Raw genomic sequence first — 27,230 nt, 5'->3', positions numbered from 1 at the left:
AAGATACAATTCGCCATTCTAGATTCTCTATGTGCAGGAAGGGACACCTTCCTGCACATAAACAATCATTCCCCTCAATGGAGACACCCTTGCACCATGGTGCAAGGGTGCCTGCGTTGGCTCTAGGTAGCTAGATATAGCGCTAGGGCAAACAGTGGGGTGGGCCACATTCTTGGAGAATATGCCGCATCCCTGCATTTTCAGAATGGCAGTGCGTGGCATTAGCAATGTTTGCATAACACCACTCTTCGCAATTCCCTTGTGAATATGCCCCAAAGTCTTAATGTCATTTCTGTACTCATAGTGTGCCAAACCATGGACATGCAAAATTAATCCCATTGTCTACAGTGCTCAGGCTCACGCATACAAAGAGTCCTACTACCACACATAAAATACCCACACTATACACACATTTGACATACAGACAGGTTGTCAGCGCAAGGTTGTAGGCTTCACATAACAGTAGAAGATTACTAAGGAGGGGTCAGCAGGCCATACTGTCACTGATACAGATAAAAAAAAGTCTGGTCCATTACACGATATCACAAAATACAATATACTTCCATCACCAAGGGGACAGTTTCTGTCCACTATGAGGGCATGCTTGGTTCTCCACTTAAGGTCACAGGACAGGTTCTAGATCTCATATTGTCCAAGATAGAGCTAGAACTCAGCACACAAGGTAGATTAGCATGACGTCAGACCCAAAATAAAAGTCAGACTACAGGTGTGTACCACTGCCATGACTACATACAGGTATTTATGGCAGGGGTACACACCCATATACCCCACAGGGTGCATTCCTGTCCCAACGCTAGCCTTGTATAGGTGGCATGAACAGCATAGGATGTGTATTCGCCAAGTGTGGGGAACATCCCAGTAATGTGTACCAGCTTATTATAGGCAACACAAGCATATACTTTGAATGACTATCGGCCCGGTACATAGGTGAATAACAGGCCATTAGGCATACCGTCCCAGTACAGGTGCCAGAACATCCCTGTAATGTACACAGCCCATACAGACACAAAAAACAGCCCAATGTGTATACCAACCCGGTACCGCTAGCAAAATAGCTATGGAATGTATAACAGGTTAGCATAGATGACAACAATAGACTAGTAACTACATCAGCACAGTGGGATGCATTACAGATAGGTAGCAGGAAGAGACCTGTTTGCATACCATTGTAGCTTCAGGGGGGTGTTTGGGGTGTTACACCCCCCAGAGCCGGACTGGCCGTAGCGGGCACCGGGCAATTCCCTGGTGCGCCGCACGGGTGGGGGCCGGTTTTGGGCTCCTGGGGGGCCAATTTTGTTACAAAATCGGCCGAAAACCGGCCCTGGCAAACCGCTCGGCTGCTGCCCCCCCACCCCACTCTGCACTGCTATCCCTTCCCACTACCCCTTAAGCTCTGCTTCTCCAATGATGTAATTACCATGATATGCCAGAGTGACTTTTAAAATATTTGAAGCTACCCCTTCCTCCCTTAATCTTACTGACCAAGCTACTCCATGTATATGAGGAAAGCAAAGACTGCAAAAACAAGCTCAGGCAGCAGAGCCTTCTCTGTGTGTAAGCCAGAAAAGCCATGTGTATATACATCAAGATCAGATCTGCATGCACACCCGAAGAACACTTGTATGCCAACCGAGTAGCGTTACTGAGAACGGCTCAGCTGTGCATGAATGGCATCAGGCCGCTAAACCATACCATCACATAAAACAACCCAGCTTATACAGAAGAAGAGCCTTCTGTGTAATACTTCAGTACACTCCGCAGTAAAAGTCCTGCATGCTTTCTTTTTGCATGAACACAGAGATGGGTCTCCAACCTTTTGTGTATTAAGAGCTATTTATATTAAACGAAAATCATCACAAGCTACTAATATTATTAGTATAACAGTGACCAAATGAGACAAGGTTACATTAGTGCACCCCATATCCAAGTATGCCTGTAGTGATCACCTCTGTACATTTACAGGGTTACCAGCAGTAATATAAAAAAGACATTGTCAATTAAGAATGTCTACACGTAGGTAATGCATGCCCGACACAGTGCGCCTGGGTCAAAAGTAATCACATTAGAAATAAGTCTCCTCACATGATTTATCACTTAAAATCAAATACGTCTTGGAATACACAGTTCTGTCACACATGTTCATTTAACCAAGAAAATGTTTCTAACTTAGAACATTGGGATGCACTCAGGAGAGCTACTGACAGGTAACTGGAGAGGTTCCAGTAGCTCATGAGCTACTCATTTGAGATGCCTTTTCTATGCACACAGAACCGACACAGACCTTGCGCCTGCACGCACAGTTCGGTGTGTTTTATACCTCTGCAAAGGCCATTTCTACACCCTTAGGTAGTTCTTTTTTTCTCCCTACACTAACACGTGACACTTTGATTTTTTGTTTTGAATGTTGTCTTTATATGGTTTTACATGTAATATGTGGTTCTTCTGAGTGCGTGAGGGAATGGGTTTTCTTGCATAGCTCATACTGTGAACGGAATCACCTGTAAATGCTTCAGGAAGTTTGGGGAGTATATTTAGTAATCGTTCAAGATGGCAAATTTTGAGCACTAATGCCTGATGAATTCCTTCACAGCAGAGCTTTGCAGATCTAGGCGTTTTTGAGTAGATAGGGTGAGTTGCCTGTATGGGGAGAGGTCAATGGGAGAGAAAGAAGAGGGATAACACTACAGAGATAACACTAGGGACAACTGAAGAATTTCATGGTAGAAGTCTGTCTCGCACTGCATGGACATGATTGCATCTAATTCATCATTTGATTAGGAGGGAAGAAGGCATTTGTTGGAGATATGACTGTTCAAAGACTTTGGAAGAATGAGACACTTATGTAAATCCCATCCTGCCTAGAATTAGTTGAATGCCTCATGTATGACTGAACTGTGATTGCCATGGTTTTGAATGAGGCATTTATTTATGACGTTTCCCAGGTATGTCTATGGTGTCTGAGCCATGCCTCACGTATAACTAATGTGGCGGTGACAGGTCTGATAGGTGGTTGATCTGTGTCGGATATGTTGGGTTTATGGTTGTTGTGGATGCAACATATCTTGTTTCACAGAGTAGCCAATGGCATGTTTTGTGCATAATAAATGTGCCTATCATCAGGGTCATATATGGCTCTGCAGCTCCTTACATGTCTTATTTATGACTGATGTGGCCATTACATGTCTAATTTGATGGAACAACCTGCAACATATTTAATGTATGTAATGTGTTGCTGTAGCATGGCTTATGTACGTCACATCTCATGTATTATTGACCCATCCATAACATGCCTCATACATGACTAACACTGCTTTTCAAATGGTTCATGTATCGCTGACTTCTGTTCCCTTCTTTTTATCTCCCTCAGGTAGACCTGGTCAGGCTGCGGCAGGCGGCTCTCACTGTGCTCTTTAACCAGGTCTTTATCTCCCTACCTATGGTGATGGTTATGTATCCCATAATGCACTGGAGGGGAAACCCTTGTGGGCCAGAGCTGCCCACCTTTCACTGGGTTCTGCTGGAGCTGTCCATCTTCACCCTCATTGAGGAGGTGCTTTTCTACTACTCTCACCGGTGAGTCTACCCAAAGACTGGGCCATAGTATAGGTGGCCAATGGACTGGGGATCCTGAGAGTGGACCAGAGAGAGGGAGGCCCTCCTTGGGTCACATATGACATGGGAGAGTTCTTCCGTGAGCCTGCAAACGGCACTCATCCTCAATGTGTCTGAGAGTGGTACTCTATGGCCTGAAAGTAGCAATCAAAATCATCTGAAAATGAAGAGAATCTCTCACTGTCCTGATAATCTTTATTTCTGGAGATGCTTTATTTGTAAGCCTTCACCTCAATGCAGGTAAATATCTTCCACTCCCCAAAACATTAGTAATCCTTACTGGAGAAGGTACATTGTATTTGTAGCATGTGTGGTTGTAGATACACATGCTAAGCGTACTCTGCCATCTAGTGTTGGGCTCAGGCGTTGCAGGTTTTTTTTCTTCTGAAGAAGTCTTTCGAGTTATGAGGTCTTGGTGACTTCTCCTCTAGGTGTATTGTAGATGTACATGGTCCCTATCTTCATTGTGAGATTGTTTTTGTCCGCCATCGGGTTCAGATGTGATCCCCGAACAGCTCATATGCCTACAGGAGGATGTTCAGGCTCTTCTTCTCTCCAAAGGAGCCATAGAGCCCGCACCCCCGCAACACTTCGGCAAGGGTATCTATTCCCTGTATTTTCAATCTACAAGAAGGAAGGCTTCCTCAGACCAATCCTTGACCTCTGTCTCCGTAACAGGTACATTCTGTCAGAGCACTTTCACATGGTAACCCTATAGGATGTCATCCCTCTACTACAGCAAGGCAACTTCATGTCCACCCTCGACCTGAAGGATGCGTACTTTCACATCCCATTCCATCCAGCTCATCGCTGCTACCTCTGATTCCTGGTAAATGGTCAACACTATGAGTTCAAGGTTTTGCCTTTCGTGGTCACCACAGCTCCAAGGGTTTTCACAAAATGCCTAGCAGTGGTAGCTGCTCATCTAAGGAGGGTGGGAATCCATGTGTTTCCTTACCTGGATGCCTGGCTGATAAAGAGTACAAACAAACAAGAATGCCTGGTCCACTTCCAGGCCACAGTCTCCCTCCTTCACAATAATTGCCACACAATCCCTCTTGGAGCCACTTCAAATTCAACCCTACCTAAGGTCGGTCCTCAGCTCGATAGAGTGAAATGCCTTCTCCAGCCCTCAAAGGATTCAAGCTTCCAACAAGTGCTACCTCTTTTTCAGAAGCTCAGTACCATCCCAGTTCTCATTGTTATGTGCTTGCTAGGCATTATGGATTTCCGGCATTGTGTAAGAAATTGGGTTACTGGTTGGGAGGGGGGTGGGACCCTACTAAAGCAAGAACCACATTATCCAGTATTATGGGTATCTTTCATAGATTCACATGCCTGAATCATTCCCCGTCGTCGGGGTGGGAGTCCCCGGTAAATAATTATAGTAATGTCACATGGACATATACTTAGTACTAGGCCAGAGGCCTCACATTAGTAGCCTATCTAGGTCCTTATGTAAAAAGGACCAAACTTTGGCCAGTAGCCAATCAGCCCTTATCACCCTCCTGACCTTCCTGGAAGGAGCCCTTGTCCCTCAGATTTTCTACCGCATGTCGTGCTGAAGGGAGTCTCCACTGAGCTCTGCTCAGGTTTTTTCCTATATCCTTTTATCCTTTTATTCTTCAAGTTTTGGTAGTAAATATGACTACTACTCCTAAAAAAGGGCTTTTTAGACCCTGTGCCTCTTGTAGTAAAATGAGGTTACATATAGAGGACAAACATGAAGATTGCCTGTATTGCCTCTATCCTCAGCATTCTGCCAAGGAATGTAAGATTTGTCGCACTCTCCCGGTCAAGACATTGAAGGACAGGGAAGGGCGACTGCTTCTGTGGCTCCAGAGACTAAAGAAGAAAGAGCAGGTAGTCTCCTCAGGTGGGAGCGAGTGTTCCTTCAGGAGCTTCCACTCCGCTTCAAAAAGGCCTGGACAGTCATCTCCAGATCAGTCTGTGGCGCCTCCTCACAAGAAGCCAAAGTCTATTGAGAGTCATCCTAAGGTCAAGCCTTCTCTTCAGATGACAGAATTCAAAAAGCCTGCTATAATGTCGTCTAGCCTGCCTGTGACGTTGTCGACAGTCTCCATTTCGACATCCACGGCGTCTACTTTCTCCATGGCATCGACTTCTACCACGTCGACGACGATGGGTAGGTCAATATCTTCTGTCATTCCTGTCACAAAATCGTCGACGTCTGCTTCATCATCAGCGAAGGCAAAGCTTCCAGCGTCGACGAAAATCCCATCGTCGACGAGGACTTCCTCGTCGACGAGGATCCCATCGTCGACGAAGATCCCATCGTCGACGAAGACACAACCGTCGACGAAGATACAGCCGTCGACGAGTTCCTCGTCGGCGAGGACACCGTCGTCGACGAGGTCGTCGACGCCGCCGTCGACGACGAGACCGGCGACGACGAGACCGGCGACGACGAGACCGTCGACGGTCTCGTCGTCGACGGTGGCATCGTCGTCGTCGAAAGCTACAGTGTCGACGCCGCCGTCGACGAGGATATCGTCGTCGTCGACGAAGACATCCATGACAATGAAAACACCTGAAACATCAAAAATAGTAGACGCTACACCATCAACAGACACCGCGTCAAAGGATTTACACTCCAAGGGCTCTCCCTCATTGAAGTATACCTATACACACTTTAAAATGTCGTCATGTTTGGTCACACCAGAGATGACCTCACCCAGCAAGGTTCAACAGTTGTTGCCAACGCAGTTTTTAGACACGGAAGATCCAGAAGATCAGTCCATGTTTCCCATAGCATTCAGTCCCTCTCATCTCAACATCAAGATTCATGAGAGTTCGGACTGTGAAGATTTTGAGGAAATTACAATTCAAGAATCAATTCAAGAGCATACCACTGTTCAGCCTATGGTGTGCCTTCCGGCTTCAATTGTTTCTGACCTACAATTTTTGATTTCAGATTATAAACAAAGATTTCCATCATCTGCTCCTGCCTCTGGAGTACAGGTACCACAGGAAACACCAACTCCTAAACATCGACAGCGGCCTCTCCCGCGGGATGTGCATCAGGAACAAGAGACATTTCCTCCTCAAATTTCTACGGATGAGGAAGATTATGAGGAAGAAGTGAGAATTGATGAGGGCCAAGATGAAGAAGGCGAAATACATGATGACGATGATATGGATTCTGATGATAATACTAACCCAGATCCAATATCCCCAGACCAGGTACAGGACGATTCAACCCCTGAGGACTTAGGGGGATTCCATAATATCGTAGGAAGAGCGGCTGCAAGATTCAACATCCAAATAGCATCAGAAACGAAGGATTGTTTTCTTCATGATTTCAAAGAACCCTTCAAAAGGTCAGCTCGCTCCATTCCAGTAATCGATTATATATGGGAGCAAGGACAAAAAATAATGAAAACTCCTCTCTCTCTCATTCCAGTGCCGGCTAGACTTGAAAAGAAATACAAAGCCCCAGACACTGCACCCGCATGTTTGACTGGTCAAACTAAACCTGATTCAGTTATATCTCAGGCCGCTCAGCGGAAGTCCAGCAATCCGTCAGCGACAATGACCGCTCCTCCTGATAAAGAAGGAAGAAAGCTTGATGCCATTGGCAAGAGATTTTCCTCCATGTCCGCCCTATCAATCAGGGCTGCAAATTCTCTGGCTTTACTAGGTCGCTATAATCGACAGATATGGGCAGATATAGCCCCATATCTGGGGGCAATTCCAGAAGACCAGAAAGACGAGGTTAAAAAGATTTTGCTGGAGGGTGAACGCTCTGCTTCAGAGATGATAGAGGTGGCCCTGGATATTGCTTCCACAGGGTTCCGTCAATTGGCGGGAGCAGCAGTTTTAAGGCGCCAGGGCTGGCTTAAAGCCACAGCATTCCGGCCTGAAGTGCAAGCCAAAGTCCTCGACATGCCTTTTGATGGGGAGCGCCTTTTCGGCGAACATATTGATGACATGCTACAAGGCATTAAGAAGGATACCGAAACGGCGAAAGCTCTAGGCACTCTACAATTCAAGCAGAATTCCTTTCGTGGGTCCAGAGGTCGAGGACAACAGTCTCGTGGCAACTATCAAGGTTACAAGTCCTCTTATAATTCTTCCCAACAGTACAAACCTCAATATCAGCAGAGGCAACAACAACAAGGACAATCTTCATATAACAAGTCGTCCTTTCGAGGAAGAGGAGGAAAGAAAGACAATAACAGACGTCAATGACTGCTTTCTCCAGCTGGCCTCCACCTCTTCTCCACAGTTCGTAGTTGGAGGAAAAATTACCAATTTCCTTCACAATTGGAAGAAAATTACTACAGATCGTTGGGTGTTGCAGTTAGTCCGCTTCCGACACACTCTGGAGTTTCTGGAGCATCCTCCTCCAAATCCACCATGTCCGGCGCAACACAAAAATCTACACATACTTCAACAGGAACTCTTGCTAATGCTTCAGAAAAAAGCAGTGGAAAGAGTTCCTCGAGAACAAAAGGGGAGAGGATTCTACTCCCGATTCTTCCTGATCAGAAAAAAGGAGAAGAAGTAGTGGAGACCGATACTGGATTTGAGAAACCTAAACAAATACCTCAAGAAGCAGTCTTTTCGTATGGTTACCCTTCAGGAGGTATTACACCTGCTCAATTCAAAAGACTATATGGTATCCTTGGACCTCCAGGATGCCTATTTTCATATCCTCATTCACAAGAGTCATCGACAATTCCTGAGGTTTACAGTGGCTGGCAGGCACTACCAGTTCAGAGTCTTACCATTCGGCCTGAAGTCAGCTCCACGCATCTTTACGAAGTGTCTGGCTCCGGTAGCAGCATACCTTCGCCAGCATCATCATCAAGTCTTTCCCTACCTGGACGACTGGCTTGTCAAGGCTCCTACTCGGACAGGCGTGGCCAAGTCCTCTACCGCCTGCCTTCGTCTCTTCGAGAACTTAGGCCTAACGCTCAACCAGGAAAAGTCAAATCTATGTCCATCACAACGTCTCAACTTCCTAGGAGCGACATTGGATACACAACAGGAGAAAGCCTTCCCTTCCAGGGAACGTCAGGTCAAGCTGAGAAACCTGGCCGTCCAAATTCAGACCAAAAAGAGAGTCAGGGTTCGACTATTCAAGTCGTTGCTAGGAATGATGTCTTCCAACATATTTCTCATTCCGCATTGTCGTCTCTACATGCGACCTCTACAGGAAGCTTTAACAAATCAGTGGATCCAAAGTACAGGATCTTTCGACGACTGGGTCAAGATCACTCAGGTCATGAAAAAGGCTCTGAGATGGTGGCTTCTGGGCGACAACTTGAACAAAGGCCTTCCTTTTTTACTCCCAGTCTCCCCTTATGTCATAACCACGGACGCATCACTGGAAGGATGGGGAGCGTTCCTTCAGAAATTGCAAGTTCAAGGTCAGTGGTCAGTGGCAGAAAAACGACTCCACATCAATTTGTTAGAGTTACGAGCAGTACGCTTAGCTCTTCGGGCATTTCTACCCCGAATCAGGAGCTTCCCAGTGCTTGTGAGGACGGACAACACCACCACAATGCACTACCTAAACAAACAGGGAGGTACTCGATCCAAGACGTTGTCTCGCGAATCTCAGCAAATTTGGAGGTGGCTACTCCAGCACAACATTCCTCTGCGGGCAGAGTATGTCCCAGGAGTAGACAACATCCTGGCAGACTCGCTAAGCAGACAGCGCTCAATTTGCCACGAGTGGGAGCTCGACCAGAAGACGCTCGACTCAGTGTTCTCCCGTTGGGGCAAGCCTCACCTGGATCTCCTTGCGACGGAAATGAATGCGAAATGCCAACGTTACGCAAGCTGACTTCCCCAGAAAAGATCCCTAGGGAATGCTTTTTCGATGACATGGTGCAAGACCTTTGCTTACGCCTTTCCACCGTTTCCCCTAATCCCAAGGGTTCTCCGGAAATTGAAAGCAGAGAGTTGTACCATGATCCTGATAGCCCAGCGTGGCCACGCCAGCACTGGTATACAGAACTACACCTTCTATCGCTGGAACCTCCAATTCTATTCAGGGCATGCCCACATCTCCTTACAATGAACCAGGGACAAGTCCAACATCCGGATCCAACATCTCTCAAATTATCGGCTTGGCTCCTGAGTTCAGAGAGTTCCAAAATCTAGATCTTCCACAGGAATGCAGAGTCGTTCTAGCCCGGGCCCGGGCTGAAAGTACTAATAAGACATATTCCCTTAAGTGGAAAAGGTTCTGTTTGTGGTGTAGGACTCAGAAATTGCATCCGTTCACTTCTACTCCAGCACAAATTCTGCCCTATTTGCTCCACCTAGCCAATTCAGGGCTGGCACACGCTTCAATAAAAGTCCATCTAGCGGCCATCTCCAGGTTTAGACGGTCTTCGTGTGGCGCTTCACTATGGACCAACAGACTGGTCAAGCAGTTTCTGAAGGGATTATTCAGAACTTTCCCTCCAGTACGAGTGTCACCACCTACATGGCAACTAAATGTGGTACTAGCCCAACTAATGAAACACCCGTTCGAGCCAATTCACAAAACAGATCTTAAATATTTGTCATGGAAAACAGCTCTACTACTGGCGCTCACGTCAGCAAGGAGAGTGAGTGAACTGCAGGCTTTTTCTGTGCAAGACCCTTTTATCCAGTTCAAGAATGACAGGGTCATTTTAAGGACTAATCCAAAATTTATACCTAAGGTTCCGTCCTCTTTCCATCTTAATGAACCTATTGTCCTGAGATCTTTCTTCCCAGATCCATCATCTGCGGCTGAAAGATCTCTACACTCATTGGACCTCAAACGATGTCTCAAGTTCTATATACACAGGACAGAGCAATTTCGGAAGTCCAACCAATTGTTTGTGGCATTTAGTAGGCCCAGGAAAGGCCTAGCATTGACAAAACAAAGCATTTCCAGATGGATTTCAGCGGCCATCGCATTCTGTCACCAACAGGCGGGCCATCCTCTGCCTTCAAAGGTTCGAGCACACTCCACTAGAGCGGTAGCCACCTCCATGGCGCTCTTTGCTGGGGTACCCATTGTCGACATCTGCAGAGCGGCGACATGGAAGACGCCGCATACGTTCACCAAGCACTACTGCTTGGATTCTGCACTTATGAAGGATGCAGCAGTAGGACAGGCTGTCCTACGTCATCTATTTCATTAGAGGTGAGCCTTCTTCCTATCATCCCACCTTCCAGGTAATTTATCGCACATTTCTTATCAGGTTGTGAGTATCATGTAAACTGTGTAACAACTTATGATAAGTTTATTATGTCTTTCAAGATGTATGTGAGAAATGTGCTCATTATTGCTTGCTATTCTGATTCAGGCATGTGAATCTATGAAAGATACCCATAATACTGGATAAGAAATGCGTTACTTACCTGTAACAGCAGTTATCCAGTATTGGTATCTTTCATAGATTCACATGCAACCCACCCGCCTCCCCTGGAAGGGCTCACCTAAGTCTTCTCAGTAGGTACTACTTGGCACGGTGCTTACGAAAATCTGAGGGACAAGGGCTCCTTCCAGGAAGGTCAGGAGGGTGATAAGGGCTGATTGGCTACTGGGCAAAGTTTGGTCCTTTTTACATAAGGACCTAGATAGGCTACTAATGTGAGGCCTCTGGCCTAGTACTAAGTATATGTCCATGTGACATTACTATAATTATTTACCGGGGACTCCCACCCCGACGACGGGGAATGATTCAGGCATGTGAATCTATGAAAGATACCAATACTGGATAACTGCTGTTACAGGTAAGTAACGCATTTCTTCCTTGTCAGGGTCAGGCATACGCAAACCCCAAATTAACCTGTGCTCAACCCTCTGGTTGAGCACAGACCAGCCAGGCTTAACATGGAGGCAATGGGTAAAGATTTATACAGCACTTCAAAGAGTAATGAAGTGAAAACACCACACGAAAAATCCCACACCAATTTAGAACAAGCATTTGCAGTGCAATAGGTCTCACATTTACGCGAGTTTAAGCTATTGGCGTTGTAAATGACAATGCCTTTTATTTATGTTTTAAAAACCAAAACATAAATAAAAGGCATTGTCATTTACAATGCCCATAGTTCAAACTTATGTAAATGCAACACCTATTCAATTGCAAATGCTTGTTTCAAGTTAGGAGAGTCGCGCGCAACGATACGCACGGCCACCATTATTTAGCATGTCAATAAATATAATAATAAAGAGTTGGGTGAGCTGCGTGCAACGAGACGCGCGGCCGCCCTTATTTAGCATATACATTTAATAAAAAACATTGGCATAGCCAATAGGTATGCACCATGGACAACGAGAGGGAGGGCGGGGGTAAGGTTGGCACCACGGACAACGGGAGGAAGGGCCGGGGTAAAGAAGGCACCACGGACAACGGCAAGGAGGGGGGTAAAGAAGGCACCACGGACAATGGGAGGGAGGGGGTAAAGAAGGCATGAACAATGGCTGTGATGCAAAGTCCTTGCACTGGGCAAGTCCATGCAGCAGAGGCAATGCGTCAGTTCTGCTCAGGGTAGTACCGTGCTGCAGAGGAGATGGGTCCGTTCTACTGGGTATATTGAGGGGCTGGCAGAGCACGATCAGGCCCACTTCCAAGGTCCAGTACTGTGGTGGTACCACTTGGCAAGGTAAGACTCACAGATGGCACAGTCCAGGTGTTGGGTTCAAGGTTGTTGGCAGCCTGTTATGTTCCTGAAGCTTCTGATAGGAGGCCAGCCAACTAGCCATTGAAGTCACTTTGGGGTCTTTCTTTTAGAGGTGCAGGTCCAGTCCTTCTCACTCAGGCAAGAGGGCAGAATGGCAGCAGCTCAGCACAGCAGAGCAGCAGTCCTTCAGAGCAGCAGTCACGAGAGTGGCAGCCCTATCAGCAGCACAGTAGTTCTTCTTCCTGGCAGAGTCCAGAGGTCCACAAATATACTGAAGAGTTGGGTCTCAGGGTCCAACATTTATACCTGGTGCCCACATTGAGGTGGTGGAAGCTTCTAGAGGTTTTGACCCCCTGAGATGTCAGGCATCCCCTTCTTCTCTGCCCTGGCCCCAGCTTGTCTGAGGGTCACTAAAGACTAGTGAGAAACCTTTTGTGAGAGTGCATAGGCAGAGCCTTTGTGATGTGCAAGTGTGGTAGGTGATAGGCTGCTCCCCCTCGTTAACTCAGAGTGATCGATTCTGCCAAAACCTATTTTCCCTTTGTGTCGCTGTCTGGCAGCAATACACAAAAAACAACTGCCAGCTACACCTAGTCATGTGACCCAGGATCAGGCTACAGGTATCAAATAGTTAAAACAAGAAATTGTCAACTTTCTAAAAGTGGCGTTTATAGAATTGTGATTGAAATTTGGATTTTACCATTAAAGAGGGTTTTTAATTAGAATTATTTAGACACCAAACCCGGACTGTCTACCTGCTCCCAATTTGAAACTGCAGCTTATTAAATATAATAAGGTTACTCCAATGTTATCCTATAAAAACAGGTAGGTCTTTCAGTAGTGAAAAATAGTTTTTTCACTACCAGGACATGTAAAATTAAAAAGTCCATGTCTTACTTATTAAATACACTGCATCGTGCCTTCTGTGCTATTCAGGGTCTACCCTAGGGGTGAATTATGTGTTATAAAAAAAGGTTAAGGCCAGACAAAAGGTTTATTTTGTCAGGTCGAAACAGCAGTTTAAAACTGCACACAGAGGCTGCAATGACAAGCCTGAGACATGTTTAAAGGGCTACATAAGTGGGTGGCACAATCAGTGCAGCTGGCCCACAAGTAGCATTTAATTTACAAGCGCTGGGGACAGGCAGCACTACTTTACTAGGGACTGACAAATAAATTAAATGTGCTAATTGGGTAAGGGTCAATTCTACCATGTTTTAAATAGCGAGCACAAGCACTTTAGCACTGGTTAGCAGTGATAAAGTATGCAGAGTCCTAAAAGCCAACAAAAAAGGGTTCAGAAAATAAGAGGGTTATGGCAAAAATCTGGAGATGACCCTGCAGAAAGGGCCAAGTCCAATACACTGCAATAGTGCCCCATGCGCGGCTTCATACGCGTTCACTCCAGGAGTGTCTCTCCTGTCAGTGGTCAGAAGAGCAGGGCCATATGGATAATCGTTAACTCAGAGTGATCGATTCTGCCAAAACCTATTTTCCCTTTGTGTCGCTGTCTGGCAGCAATACACAAAAAACAAATAATCCAGTGTTGATAAGGGCCAGCATCCATTGCTGTCTGCATTGGTGGACCAGAAACAGCTTGCTGCGGGGCAGGCTCTTTCTAGACCCTGTTTCACAAGTGACTATTACCATGGATGCATCCATAACTACCTGGGAGGCACATCTGAACAAAATGAAAGTACAAGGTCTGTGGCCACCTCATCTCTGGTGTCTCCACAACAATCACTTCTCAGCTAGCTCTTAAAGCATTTCTCCTTCAGATTTAAAGCAAAATAGTACTGGTGCTTTTGGACAACATGACTGGCATGTTCTATTTACAGAAGCAGGTAGGCACTCACTCCCTGCCTCTGTCAAGCCTAGCTCAACAGATCTGGAGTTCGGCCATCCATCACCAAGTTCATCTCGTAGCAGAATATCTGGCAGGGGTGGCCAACGACTTTGCAGACCTACTCAGCAGGACACAGCAACTATACCATGAGTGGAAAGTCCACCCACAAGTCCTGCTCCATTACTTCAGCTGATGGGGCATACCTAACATAGATCTGTTTACCACAGCAAATAACACAAAATGCCAAAACCTTTGTCACCAGGTTTCCTCACCCCAATTCATGGGCAATGCACTGTGGTTCAGTTGGTCGGGGATCTTTGCCAATGACTTTCCACCTCTCCCACTAATTCCATGTGTTAATAGGAAGGTCAGACAAACTTCTCTCACCCTGGTTTCACGGTGTGCGTACGCGTTAGCGAACGTGCTATATAGGCCAGCGGCATGCCACTAGACCGCTAACCGGTCAGGTGGTTGCATTCCCCCTTCAGTGCCCTGGATCGGAGATCCGAATGTGCAAAGTGCAGCAATAAAAACGTTAAAAATGCCCCCAAATAAACACAAATCCCCCCAGTTTAAAAACAAATTAGCAGAATTCCAGCAATGAATGCGTTTAGGCTACGGGCGGTGCATGAAGTGCTGTAGGTTCACATGCACCCACCCTTCACCGTGGGAACCAGTGACTGATGCATTTTGATTTTCTCTGTGATATATTCTTTGTAGTAATTGGTCACTAGTTTCTTTTTTATACGCACTAGTCTTTACTTACAATCACCCTTTGGGCGAAAAAGAATATAAAAATGGAGTCGATGGCCATGCGGAGGAGTCAGAGACCTTGTGAGTCGAAATTTTCTTTGAAGAAAAACAGCTTACAATGTCCAAGCCCACCACTAATGACAGGAGTAAGCAAAGCTTGTAAATCTACAGCTGTACATACAACAAACAGATGCTTATAGGCTAGGTAACACATTACCTCTATAGATAATGCTTAAAGGTACTCATTTGCAGAGTAATTAATATCGTGGGACTGTAGGGTTTGGATAGAGAATATAAAAAAATACTTTCAGGAACTTGGATATTCAATTGGCGTGGTTACTGGCCAGTTGGAGCACATTTCAGCTGTCTATTTCGGAACTAGATACTCAGTGTATGTGACTATAACAGCCAGATACACTGCTCTTAATACTCTCAATACCATCCCACATGTGGTACGCCAAACACAACTCCAGTGCCCTCCTGCGTGCTCCAATAGTGGAGCAGGCCTACCAGCTAAACTACTCTTCTTTCTCAACTGTATTTTATTTATTTCTTAAAGAACTTGGGAGTTTTAAAAGACCTACGACTGTAGTGCTTAACCAATAGACTATCTCTAAAGCTGGAGCTCCAGCATGTGCATATTCAAATCACTTGCAGTTCCTTAGCTCAAGTTTTTGCACCGTTGGAGTGACCCGTGCAATGTTTGGCAGGCATGAAGACAATTACTTCGTTTTATTAGGGCAGGGCGCCTTTTTTTGTCTATGACTGTCAAATAAACCGTGTTCAAAGAGTCCCTTCAGGACTCTGCTTTTATTTATATTATTTACACATTTTTATTAGTGTTAAATTTCATCACAAACAACGTTATGCTGAAGTCATCATCTCGACGGTTTGTCGCAGTCACCTGCTACTAGTATACAGATGCATTGTCATTTCTTTGAAGGTTCTCAACTTTTAATATATATCTTCGTGTTCAATTACATTAAATAAAGCCAATCCACCTTCAGCATAATATTCTGATACAAAGAACCCATGTTGTACGTCACAAAAACACTAGCAAAACCTTTATTCCTTTAAAATGTGCTTTCCCTATCTGCTATTATCTTTGAGGGACCGGACAAAGTGAAAGACGGCAGGGGAGAGCAGACAGACACCACCACGTTGTTCGGTGTGGCAATACTCCCCATCCCGTCTTTCCAGGGAAAAATATCCTAGAGATTGCTTAACACTCACTTAGTCCTAGCCATAGCAGTCGAAGCAGACCATCTTTACTGCTCACCGTAGCTGTGCTGCCATGTAATTGACCTGGTAGTTCAGGACTTTTTATCCTCCCTCAATAGTGGGAAGTCTAAGGGTTATTAAAGCTACTCTGGGGGTTCCCACATTCCAAATAAATTGTAGAAGAGAATCCGTATCTTTGAATATCTTGGCTGGTAGCGTATACGGTATATTAAAAAAAAAAAGGTAAAGCAAGTGTGGCAACATCATCATTTTCGAGAGTGGGGCCCTAACCTTGAGGCTAATTAGTAATTTGGTCCTGTAGGCAATGCTGTCCTTCAATGGCTGTATCATCCTACCAATGTTATCTTCGATCATGTCAGTGGTTGTGTTCTATATATGATACCTAAGTATTTACATGTGCATGGTTTCCATTTCACCTGAGTCATCCAGCTAAAGGGGGTCAGGGGGACTTCCATTGCGATAGGAATAACTGGGAAGACACTCGTCTTAGCCCAGTTGAGCCTCAGGTCTGAAAGATCACGTGATTCCCTCAATATCTCAGTAGCCCTTAGGAGTTCCTGAGTGACATCCTTCAAGTATCTTAAGATGTCGTCAACGTACATAGAAGTTGAGAGTAAATAGTGAGTAGGTATTACATGGAGTGGTTGTGAGACCTCGCCGTTTAATACACTACCAACCCTTCTAGGACCAGTCAGGCTTCGATTGTGAAAGTGTTGCTCAACCTTGGGTAGCTGTGGCTTCGAGCAGTCAGTCTTCAATAAAGGAACGAGTAAGGCATCTAAACAGCACCAAAACAATTGAAGAAGAAAGAAACAAGATTCTCAAGAACTCAGACACCAATTTATAAAAATAGGTTGCATTTTTACAAATTTATGGAGCCCAAAATTAAAAAGTTCCACAGGAGGGTTCCGAAGATACAGCTTTTTAAAGAAACAGTAAATCAAGACTTTTCACTCACCTGTGAACAAGTATTAGCATATTCAAAAAAATTGACTCTTAGAAACTTTTTGAACAAAAAGTTACATCAAGGCTGGATGCAGTTACTTGGAAGTACTTTGGGAAACAAACTCCGTCGGGAAGCGAGTTAAGGCAATCAACCAGATCCAGAGAAACAGTTACCTTCACCAGAGAGGCAGTCTCTAGTCCAGTTCCAGCTCTAATATCCACTTTCCATTGACTTCTATGGTGTGATCCTGATGCTAGGGGTACAGGATGCTGAAGTTGCAACACGGTCGATGGGGGTCTTTCTGGGGCTACTTGTCGTTCCACTGTCCAGGTGGGGGGACTTTGGCTACAGAGGTCAGCGTATCTCGAAGTCCACTTTGGTCCAGCAAAAGTCTATTCCCTACTGGACCACAAGTCACTGGGCAAAATAAGCTGTTCCCTTCTTTTGGCAATAAATTTCCTTTTGGGTGACAAAAATGCACTCCGACGGCTCTTTCTAGACAAGCAGACTCAGAGCAACTGAGCAACTTTTGAGCATTGGGTCTTGGTCTCCCAGGCTGCACTGTGATGAGAAGCGACGATCCGGTGACAAGGGCTAACAACTCGCCCAGGCAGGCTTCCTTAGCTTTTGGTGCCCTGTCCTGCAAACAGGAAGTCTGCCAACTGACTCTTGGAGTCTACGCTTCTTTCTGGGCTCAGGGGACGAATTTTCCTCGAGCACGACGCCATAGGCACAGTCCTATCTTCTCTAGCCCAGGAAGCAGCAGGCGCAGTCCAACTTTGTTGCATCCTCATCTTTGCTCTGTCCCAGGTCAGCTGGACCGTACTTCTACGGTCCTCTTCTCCTGTCCAATTGAGATCTGAGCTCTGGATCCAGGGGGTGTCCCTTTTATGCCAATAAAGTGTCCTTAGGGGAGATGCTACTTGGTCCCCTCCCGCCTGATGACAACTTCCTGTGCTGTGTGGCATCTAGCTATCCCAGAGAGCTCTATTCTGCCAGCTCTATAGATGGCTGAACCCTACTGTGTGGTACTTTGTAGCTCACCCTTGGGGTGTGGCTACTTCTGGGCTACACGCCCATGGGAAAAACAGTTTGGCAACTGTTTTCCCTCTCTGTCCTCACTGCCAGGCTATCTACCTAAACAATAGAGCAGTCCCTCTGTGTGTGTGCACCACTTGCCCTACGAAGGTGGCTTCCCCTTTGAAGCTCACCTTTAGCACCAAAGCCGCTCTGTGTGTCTTCCTGCCAGGTGGAGGTAACACCCCCTCCATTGACAGGTCTCTATTGTTACCTTTCCTGGGAGGCATTCATACATCTCCCAAGGAGGGCAGCAATCTGTCTGAAAGAATAGTCTTAGTGTGCTATCAGAAACAGGCACTGGAAACCTTGGGCAACTTACCAAAGTTGCACTTTGCCCGTCAGTAACACTAAATTTTATTTAACCATTAAATAGGATATCCTGCACTGATTCATTCAATACCTTGAAGTAACCACCTCAGTAGTTCCAATCAGAAGTTAGCACAGCTGAAGTGTCAGCCTGTAACTCTGTACTTCCAAATGGGGCTATCAGTGTCTCTCATTCCAAAAACAGCAATGGGGAGTTTTTACTGCTAGAACATGTGAAACGCATGTTCTGATTTATTTTCAATATGCTGCACCCTGCCTTAGCACTCAGTAGGCTGGCTAGAGGGCATGGCCACACTGGGAAATGAAAGCAGCCCTGGCAATTTTATTAGACCGACCCCCACAGTAGAAAAACCAGCGCCCACCTTTTCCGCCTCTCGGGGAAACATCTGATGCCCGTTACGGCCAGTCCAGCCCTGCCAGAGAGGTGACATATATTTTAAAAAGGGGAGGTTTGAGTGCTCTCATTGCTTTCAATGGCAACGTTGAGTTAACTGTTTAAACTCTCTACCGTTCTGCAGTGGCAGTCGTGGAGACATGTTTTACTTTATCATATGCGTGGTGGCACAACTAGTGCTGCAGTCCATGAGTGACACTTTGTCTTACACGCCCTAGGTACCCCTCGTGCCATAAACTAGAGGCTTACAAGTAAGTTAAGCTGGGCAAGTTGGGTATTGGCCAATCAACTGTGGACATTTTTTATGGGTCAGAGTACATGCACTAAATTCTAATTAGCAGGGCTCAGGGCATTTCAGACCCATGTCACCTGTGGGAGAAAAGAGTTGGGGGTAACCTCAAAAAGCATGTTTCATCACAGAAGTAATATGGTCTGCTCCAGCAATATTTATACCCAGCTGTGGTCCCACCTTACAAAATTAATTCAGTTATTACAGTTATAGAACTAATTGAATGCCTTATTCAAATTCAGTGAGGAAAACCAAAAGGTAACTGGTGGAAAGCTGGGATTATTCTCAGGCACTCGGGCTGCATTCTAGTCCATTGTTTTTTGCCCACTAGACCAGCCATATGCAAATCAGGCTTGGGCATTTTCCACCAGGAACTGTTCAGTCCGAACTGCCATAAAAACTCGAGTGTGTGAGTATTACAAAATTATATATATATGGCATTTCTGGCTTCACAGCACTACGCACTGAGAAGGTGCACCACATGGTATGTGCCCAGACAGCAGACTGGCCCTTGGAGGGAAGCAGAGTAGGACTGGGTACCAGGGCACCTTCTTGTGATACCAGTGCACAATACAAGCCAAGAGGCATTCTCTGCAGCTATGTCTACAATGTCATGGTGAGTACTCAAGTGCTGTCCTTTACCCAGGCTTCAAGTCACCTGCTTAGAGAGTGGTTCAAAAGCAAAAATCTGAGCCCAGACGTACAACTCCTATGTCCCCAGGCGCTTCGACGCCTCGTCAGGGCTAGTAAGCTCTATATAAATGCAATTACAATACAATACAATACAATGTATACCAATCAATGATCCCTTAAAATGGGAAAAAGAGAATGAAAGATCTTGAACCTGAGGGGGTGTTGAATTTGTCGCATCATAATGACAAAAGAGGGCAATTTGGGGCATAGTGGCGGCAATAATTATACAAAAATAGCTCATCAAATGACCAGGATGCCTATCCCTTGAGAACAGACACACTGTGTTACACAAATACTGCGCCGAGGATGGTGGGACTGGTAGTAATGGAGAGAATTGGTCAATAAACCATTTCTATATTTGCACTTTGTTTGTGCTGCAAGGGGTGTTCACTATGTTTATTTTCTCCTTTCAGGCTCTTCCATCACCCCAGTCTGTACAAACACATCCACAAGAAGCACCACGAGTGGACGGCGCCGGTTGGCGTGGTCTCCCTCTATGCTCACCCCCTGGAGCACATGGTAAGTGCCAGAGGTGATCCATGGATTAACTCCAACAAAGGGAGGGAGAAAAACGAAAGCTGTAAAGGATAACGGGGAAAAGGAGGGCGAGGATGTGGGTTATAAGAAAGGTGTTTGGGGTGAAGAGGAAAGCAAGAGCAGGGAGTCGAGAGGACATCTCAGGGATAATTAGAGGAGCAATTGGAAGGATACCGTACCAGAATAGTGTGGCCTAAATATTGTCTGGCAAAACTATAGTGTCTTAAATATATATTTCCAAAAAGATTCCCCCTTTGGAGTTAATAATAGCAAATCTACTACTAACACTGAAATTTTTGGAAACAATATTTAGTCCACAATATTTGTCAGACTCTATTTTTGCTACCAATATTCTGGCACACAAAAAAGTGAGAAGGGCAGGAGTTGGGCCAGAGGAATGGTGTTGGGTGAACAAGGGAGGGAGGGGTGAAGGGGATAGATAAGAGGAGGAAGAGATTAGTACAGAGGAATAGTGAGCTAGAGGAGAGAAGGCAGGGGAGATAGGAAGTGGTTAAAAATAGAAGGGAGGGGAATTAGCTATAAGAGGGATAGAATTCAGACAGAAGAAAACTTAGGTATCAGAGCAGAGGATATTTGGGAGTCTGCTGCTTGCTTTCTACATACCGGACTTTAATTTAAATCCCCTAGATAGAAAAATCATGCCTAGTGTAACATATCATCCACTTTAAGTGCTTGCTATGTTCTTTGTTGGGCACCTGTAGGCTCTGCACTGGTCACTATCAAGGAAACAGCCTTTACAATGAGGTTTTTACCACATCGTGCCTTTACCACCCATGTTTTTACCTTGTATATGCCTTTAAAATACATGCCTCTACCACACATTTAATGTAAGTTGGGGTGTTTGGGGGGTCTCCTCCCACAAATACATTTTTTATATATATAAATATATAAACAATGCGTGGCAATGGCATGCATTGTAAAAGCTTATGCTTTTTGAAAAAATGCGGGGTAAAAAATGTGTTGTATAGGCATGGGAAGTATTTCCCTGCGTTGTTCCGTCATACAATCCACTATCACACTGTGTTTGATCTTAGTTGGTGTCTGTGTCTTTTCAGTTGTCAAACATGCTACCCCCCATGGTGGGCCCTATGATCATGGGTTCCCACGTGGCCACAATCATGCTGTGGTTCTGCCTGGCGCTGCTCAGCACCACCATCTCACACTGCGGCTACCACCTACCCTTCCTGCCCTCGCCAGAGTTCCACGACTTCCACCACCTCAAGTAAGTACAGTTGATACTTAAGTCCAAGCCTCTGATGTTTACAAACTACCCCATCTCAGCGTCAAAGGTCTTCACTTTCTATCCCACAATGTTATGTACTTTCATAAATAACCAAACATTACTAAGTCTTCAACCCCCCTTTTATTTTTGATCTGCGCTGTAGGTGTCTTCACGTGCTGTTGAATGCACCCCTAACTCCCAGCCAGCACTGCAGTATGTAACTCCACACAGCAAGTAGGTTACCCACCTCTGAACGCACAACTTGGCACTAGCAGCTGTACAAGTACTACAATGCAAAAACACAGCACACCTTCAATAGCTCTCAATTTGTCCCATGGGTTACCTGTGGGTGAGACAGTGCAATCGGTTCCAGACATGTGGCGCCTAAAAGCCCACTTAACTTATAATACTGGAAAAATACCATAAAAATACCATAAACAGTAGACAGATAGATCAAACATCATCTCTCTCTCGATGCGGAAGAAGGTCAACGCGCCAGTACGGTCCTTACCGCTAACAAAACTAATGATAACTACGTCTAACCTCGAGGGACCTATCACAGAGAGGCCAAGGACCAATCTAGCTGATCATAGTGATCAGTCGAGCCATGCACCTACGATCCCTGTGGAGAGACAAAGTCGCCTACTCTGCAGTCGAGTCCCTCTTTAGTGCAATGCATAGTTAAATAAAGCTCTAGTAATGCCACAACACAAACCATCACCAAGGCTCAATCACTCAGAGGTAGGTCTCTTTCGACCCCAAAGCATATACATATAGAAAGTGGCTGCTGTACATGTGGCTCAAATACACACCACCGATTCTTCCAAAATTATAGGTAACTTGTGACATAACACATTTCACGCACAAGTACCCTTCAGGTGTCTGAGCAAATGGCTATTGCCTTGAAATATAATGCATCCTTAAAAACCTGAAATGAAGGTCTAGATCTTTGGTGTCGAGCACAGGCCTGGAGGGCTGGATTTACATAAAGTTAATCTAAAAGGAACATATTTAAATAGTGGGTGGTTATCTGAAAAGCTGGCATGGGGCTGGCCGTACAGTAACTACATTGGGCACACCTGCAGTAGACAAAACAAACGCATGCTCTCACTGGCTTTCTCTCTCTTCCTCCTCTACCTTTCTCTTTCCTTTCCAGCCCGAAATATTTCTCGACATGTTTAGTTAAAACGCTGAACAGAAGATTACACAGTAAAAAGCGTGTTAACAGGTGTATTGCATAGATGATGAGTGCCCGATGGGCAAGTGCTTAGTATTTAAACTGTGTCCTTCCTTAACTGGCAGCCAATTCAAGGCTGAAAGTTGGTGAGAGGTATTATAAATATGAATTTTGGTATGGTGTAAACTTACATATTTATTTTAGGGCATTTTGTGTAGTAATGGGCACTTCAAGATACCTTTAAGATCTGTGGTTCGGACTTGTGTAGAAAGTCAACCATATGAAGAAAGCCTAATTTTTCCTTTGAGAAGTTGTGTTCTTGCACTCTGTCAGCTGACGTAGGCTTTCAGTCATCCCTGGCTTTTGTCTCCTCGTCAAATTATGGGGATGCAGGGTGAGGTGCATGGGGTGAATGTTTGATGGACCTTGAGATTGTCTGAAAATGACAGCTTCCTGCTGTTTCCTGAAGTTCATATTTTATCTGAAGGCAATATTTATGCAGTGTGACCTTGACCTTGCAGCTAGTGCCTGAGAGGAGTATAGTGATGGTCAGTTTTAGGTTCAGTTTGGTGCACAGTATTGTGAACTTAATTATTTGCTCCATTGGGAACCATTGGAGCGTTTGTAAATCTGGTGTTATGTGATCGTCTTTTCATGTTCCAGCTGGTCGCCTGATTTTGCATCTTTTTGAGATGTTGATTTGGTAGTATGATGTTTCAGTAATCCAAGCATGTCAGGACCAGTGCAGTACCAATACAGTAGTACTGTGGCAGCTTTGTATAGCCATAGTAGGGCAAGGGCTACATGTGTCTTGTTTTAGTGTCATATTTCTTTAAAGATCGCTTAGCCTCAATATGTCTTCAGTGTTGGCCGACTGCGAGCACAGATGTGATATGGTCTTGATTCTGGTTTCTCCACAGAGTAATTAGGGTAGTGTTGCTTTCAATATAATAATATAACTCCCAGATTAACTGTAGCGAGCTCTCAGCAGTCATAGTTTGGTTGCATGGCACAATATTGTCTGTGGGAATATTGTCCCAACATCGTCTATATAAATATCGTGTGATAAAATTATTGTGTCCTAAACACTGTTTGCAAAAAATGTATATTGGTGTAGATTTGTATTATTAACTCCAATGAGTTGAAATTTTTATATACTAAGTATGATACCATTTTTTATGTCAGATGATATTCTAACAACAATATTATGGTATGTCCATAGCATGGATACAGAGTTGGTATAATCATCGAGCTTTGTAAATTGCAGTAATTCGAAAGGTATAGCCATAGTTTGTTCGAACCTTCATTTGGCCTTATTGAAGCCTTAGTATTTATGAATAAAATGCTTAAATAGCTTGGGCTGTAGAGATTTCTGGATGCAAAGCCACGAGAAAATATTTAAGCCATATTGTAGGAAAAATTAATTTGTGGGAGGGGGCAATAGTTACACAGGAATTCGACTTAAGATGCATTTTACCGAACCTGAGAGCTCTATTTCATTAGATGAATAAGAAGAGCTGTGTATTTTTAAGAGTGACAAGATTGGGGAGGGGAACGGCTAACTCTGTGGGGATGGGGATCGTTCATTCAATAGAGTGCTTTAAAGCGGCATGAGTCTCAACAAGTGAACTTTGTCAACCGTCTTCAGGGTTCTCTACATTTTTCATTTTCTGTTCCAGGTCAAGCATGTAAATTGGTAAATCTAGTGTAATTCTTATCGTGTTGAACTTTTAACATTCATGAGGATAGTCTGTTCAGTTGTTTAGTGGGGTGATAAAGAAAGCATGTTGCCCTGCTAGTTCTTGGAATGTCTTGACAATCTTTCCTTTTCACCCATTCTTCTATTGACTTTCCAGATTCAACCAGTGCTTCGGAGTCTTGGGGGTGCTGGACCGTCTTCACGGCACTGACAGTGTCTTCAAGCAAACCAAGGCCTGCGACAGACACGTGCTGCTGCTCAGCCTCACCCCGCTGACCGAGACCATCCCTGACCCCCCGAAGAAGGCCCAGGAATAGAAGCCTGACTTCAGAGGGATGGGAGTGCACCACAACCCTCCACCTATCGCCTCGCAAGAGGGACCTAGACGTGTAGGCACTATATGTAAAGAATAACTGATTTAGGATTTGGCATAGAGAAAGCTGATTAACGCTAAATATTCATAAAGACTTGCAGAGATCAACTTATACATGAAAAAACAATATTTTCAGGGGTATCCAGGTGAGGAACTTAAGAGGTTAGCTGGTGGTAGAGCCTGGTGGGGATGAGAGGTCAAAGGGTACTCTTTTGTGTCCAGCAGCCTTTGCATTAAGGTGAAGGAGAGCATGAGCAGGCTGAATGTATTGTGTTCTGGCTTTTTAAAGTCTGCTTATAATGTTCGTCTTTTGTACTTCCACAGCAGACCTCGTAAAGCTAATGTCAGGTCGCTCTGTCCTCCCCACAAAGGCTTTGGTGTGTGCCACGGAGTAATATCCTCTGTATCTTCAGACACGTCAAGTGTGGTCAAGTGTCGGGTCATAGTTGCCAAGCCCTGGTGAAGGAGTGCCTGGAGCCTCAGGGCAGCCGATCCCGCCTTTATTACAGTGTTGGTGTATGGCAAGCTCTTTCCATTTGGAACCCGTGTCTCATTTGGCCTTCTGATGTCATCACATGTTGTGCATTTTATTTTGCTCCTGGACTAGCACTGTGGAAGCATTGGTCAGCACATCTTTATATCATCTATGTTGTGAAAAGTGAACCTACATTGGTCAGTGCTATGCAAATACAATTGTAACGCTTTTTCTATGTAGACAGTTATATACAGAGATAAACCAATCAGAAAATCACCAAGTTTTTTCTTCATGTATTGCTTTTTAAAGTATTTGCAAATATTATTCAATGTCAGCACCAACATTTTCCTTTTTTGGGTGGAGCAGGGAAGCGTGGATGCCACCTGAACAACACCAAAACTTAATGGGTATCGATCAATCGTCTAGAATTGATTTGGTTTAGAGCGTGCGCTCTCTACAAAAAAATTGAGACAATCAAATATACTAACATGAGTAATCCCCTAAGGTTCATGGATTATAATGAAATCAACGTTCGGAACTACTCTGGGATAGCAGTTTTTTAGAGGTGATTATCCTACCTCTATGTGTTGAGCAAAGTTGAGAGTGCAGATAAGTAGACAATTTAAAAAAACGTGTGAACATGCCATTCGTATAAAACATGCTAGAAGTAGCTGAAGGAGAACCCAAAATGCAACCCAGGCACCACCTCATTAGGGTTGTATGAAACGAATAAATCTGCCTTTGCAGCCACTTGAGCGTACATACGAAATCCCCTTGAACTGCTATCATTTAAGAACTAAATCAGTCAACCAATGAGTGTGATATTTAATTTTAAACATTTTAGGTCTTGATTTATTTAATTTGACATTTAGTGAGAAGAGGAAATACAGTGCGTCTTAATGAGGGTGAGAGGGGAGGAATACTAAGGGACATACTTACTAAATGTTCACGCAACGCACGGTAGGAAGAAAGTCAAGTCAATAAGTCTTTATTGCGATTCTTCATCATTAAAGACATTCTAAAACAGTAATGCAAAATCCATACAGGATAAAATCCATCATATACAAACTATGAAATTATATTTTTCTTAAAAACCAGTGATACACCGGTACTTAAATATTTAAAATATGCTAAAATTGAATTAAATGTGCAAATAGCAATTGACTTAGACAGAGCTAAAATATCTCTGATTTAAAATCTCAGTGTGGGTCACAAGACCTGTAGTAATGCCCAACTATAGTTCCTACTTTGGGTAGGCATAGAGTCAATTAATCCTACAACTAAGCCCCACCCATTTTAATCCGAAGAACCCATGCCCAGCTCAAAAATGTTGCTACACCAATTATAACTGGGTTGGCGGTATCATTTTTCAGTATTCTGCTTGGAACCTGTGCTGATCTTGTTCCCAATAGCATACAAACAGGTTTTAACCATACGCGCCTGGGTTGTTGGTACGTGGGGCAAACAAATAATAAATGGTCGATTGTTTCAATGTGATCTAAGCAGAATACACATTTATCACTGCCAATAGGATTCCATCTACTGGATAACCAGCGTAATGGTAGAGTGCCTACTCTGAACTGATGGTACAATCTGCGATCTAGAGGCTTCGTAATGATATCCCAGTACTCCTCCAGGCAGTGTTCGTCCTTAATATCAAGAAAGATTGAAGTCAAGGAACTACCTACCTGGGAGGAGTACCTCTTGGTTTTAATCATGTCCCAGTACACAGCACTATAGATCTTTTTAGATGGAAACACAGCTGTATCCGGTTTAGCCCAAAGTTCCCCCATCCCCATATCTGTCAATAATAACTTAATTTCGGCGAGCCAGGAGATCTTATGGAAACCACCCAGCCCTTAAACTTCCATCATGGCTTTAGC

General features: G+C 44.7%; 1 protein-coding gene across 6 annotated transcripts in view; it reads left to right on the top strand.

Annotated features, from left to right (window-relative positions):
• Positions 1–25,623, top strand: part of FAXDC2 (fatty acid hydroxylase domain containing 2) — a 180,453-nt gene extending 154,830 nt beyond the window's left edge. For all 6 annotated transcript variants that reach the window (XM_078653687.1, XM_078653685.1, XM_078653684.1 and 3 more), the window contains 4 exons: positions 3,393–3,594; positions 20,257–20,362; positions 21,457–21,623; positions 24,657–25,623. In XM_078653687.1, the coding sequence (XP_078509813.1) occupies positions 3,393–3,594; positions 20,257–20,362; positions 21,457–21,623; positions 24,657–24,816 (635 nt within the window). In that variant the 3' untranslated portion in view covers positions 24,817–25,623. The remainder of the gene's footprint in view (positions 1–3,392; positions 3,595–20,256; positions 20,363–21,456; positions 21,624–24,656) is intronic.
• The last annotated feature ends 1,607 nt before the right edge of the window (positions 25,624–27,230 follow it).

The sequence above is a fragment of the Lissotriton helveticus genome, chromosome 7 (genome assembly GCF_964261635.1).
Source record: "Lissotriton helveticus chromosome 7, aLisHel1.1, whole genome shotgun sequence".
NCBI classification, from domain to species: domain Eukaryota; kingdom Metazoa; phylum Chordata; class Amphibia; order Caudata; family Salamandridae; genus Lissotriton; species Lissotriton helveticus.
Note: the sequence above shows the minus strand (reverse complement) of the source record. Positions and strands in the feature narration are given on the sequence as shown.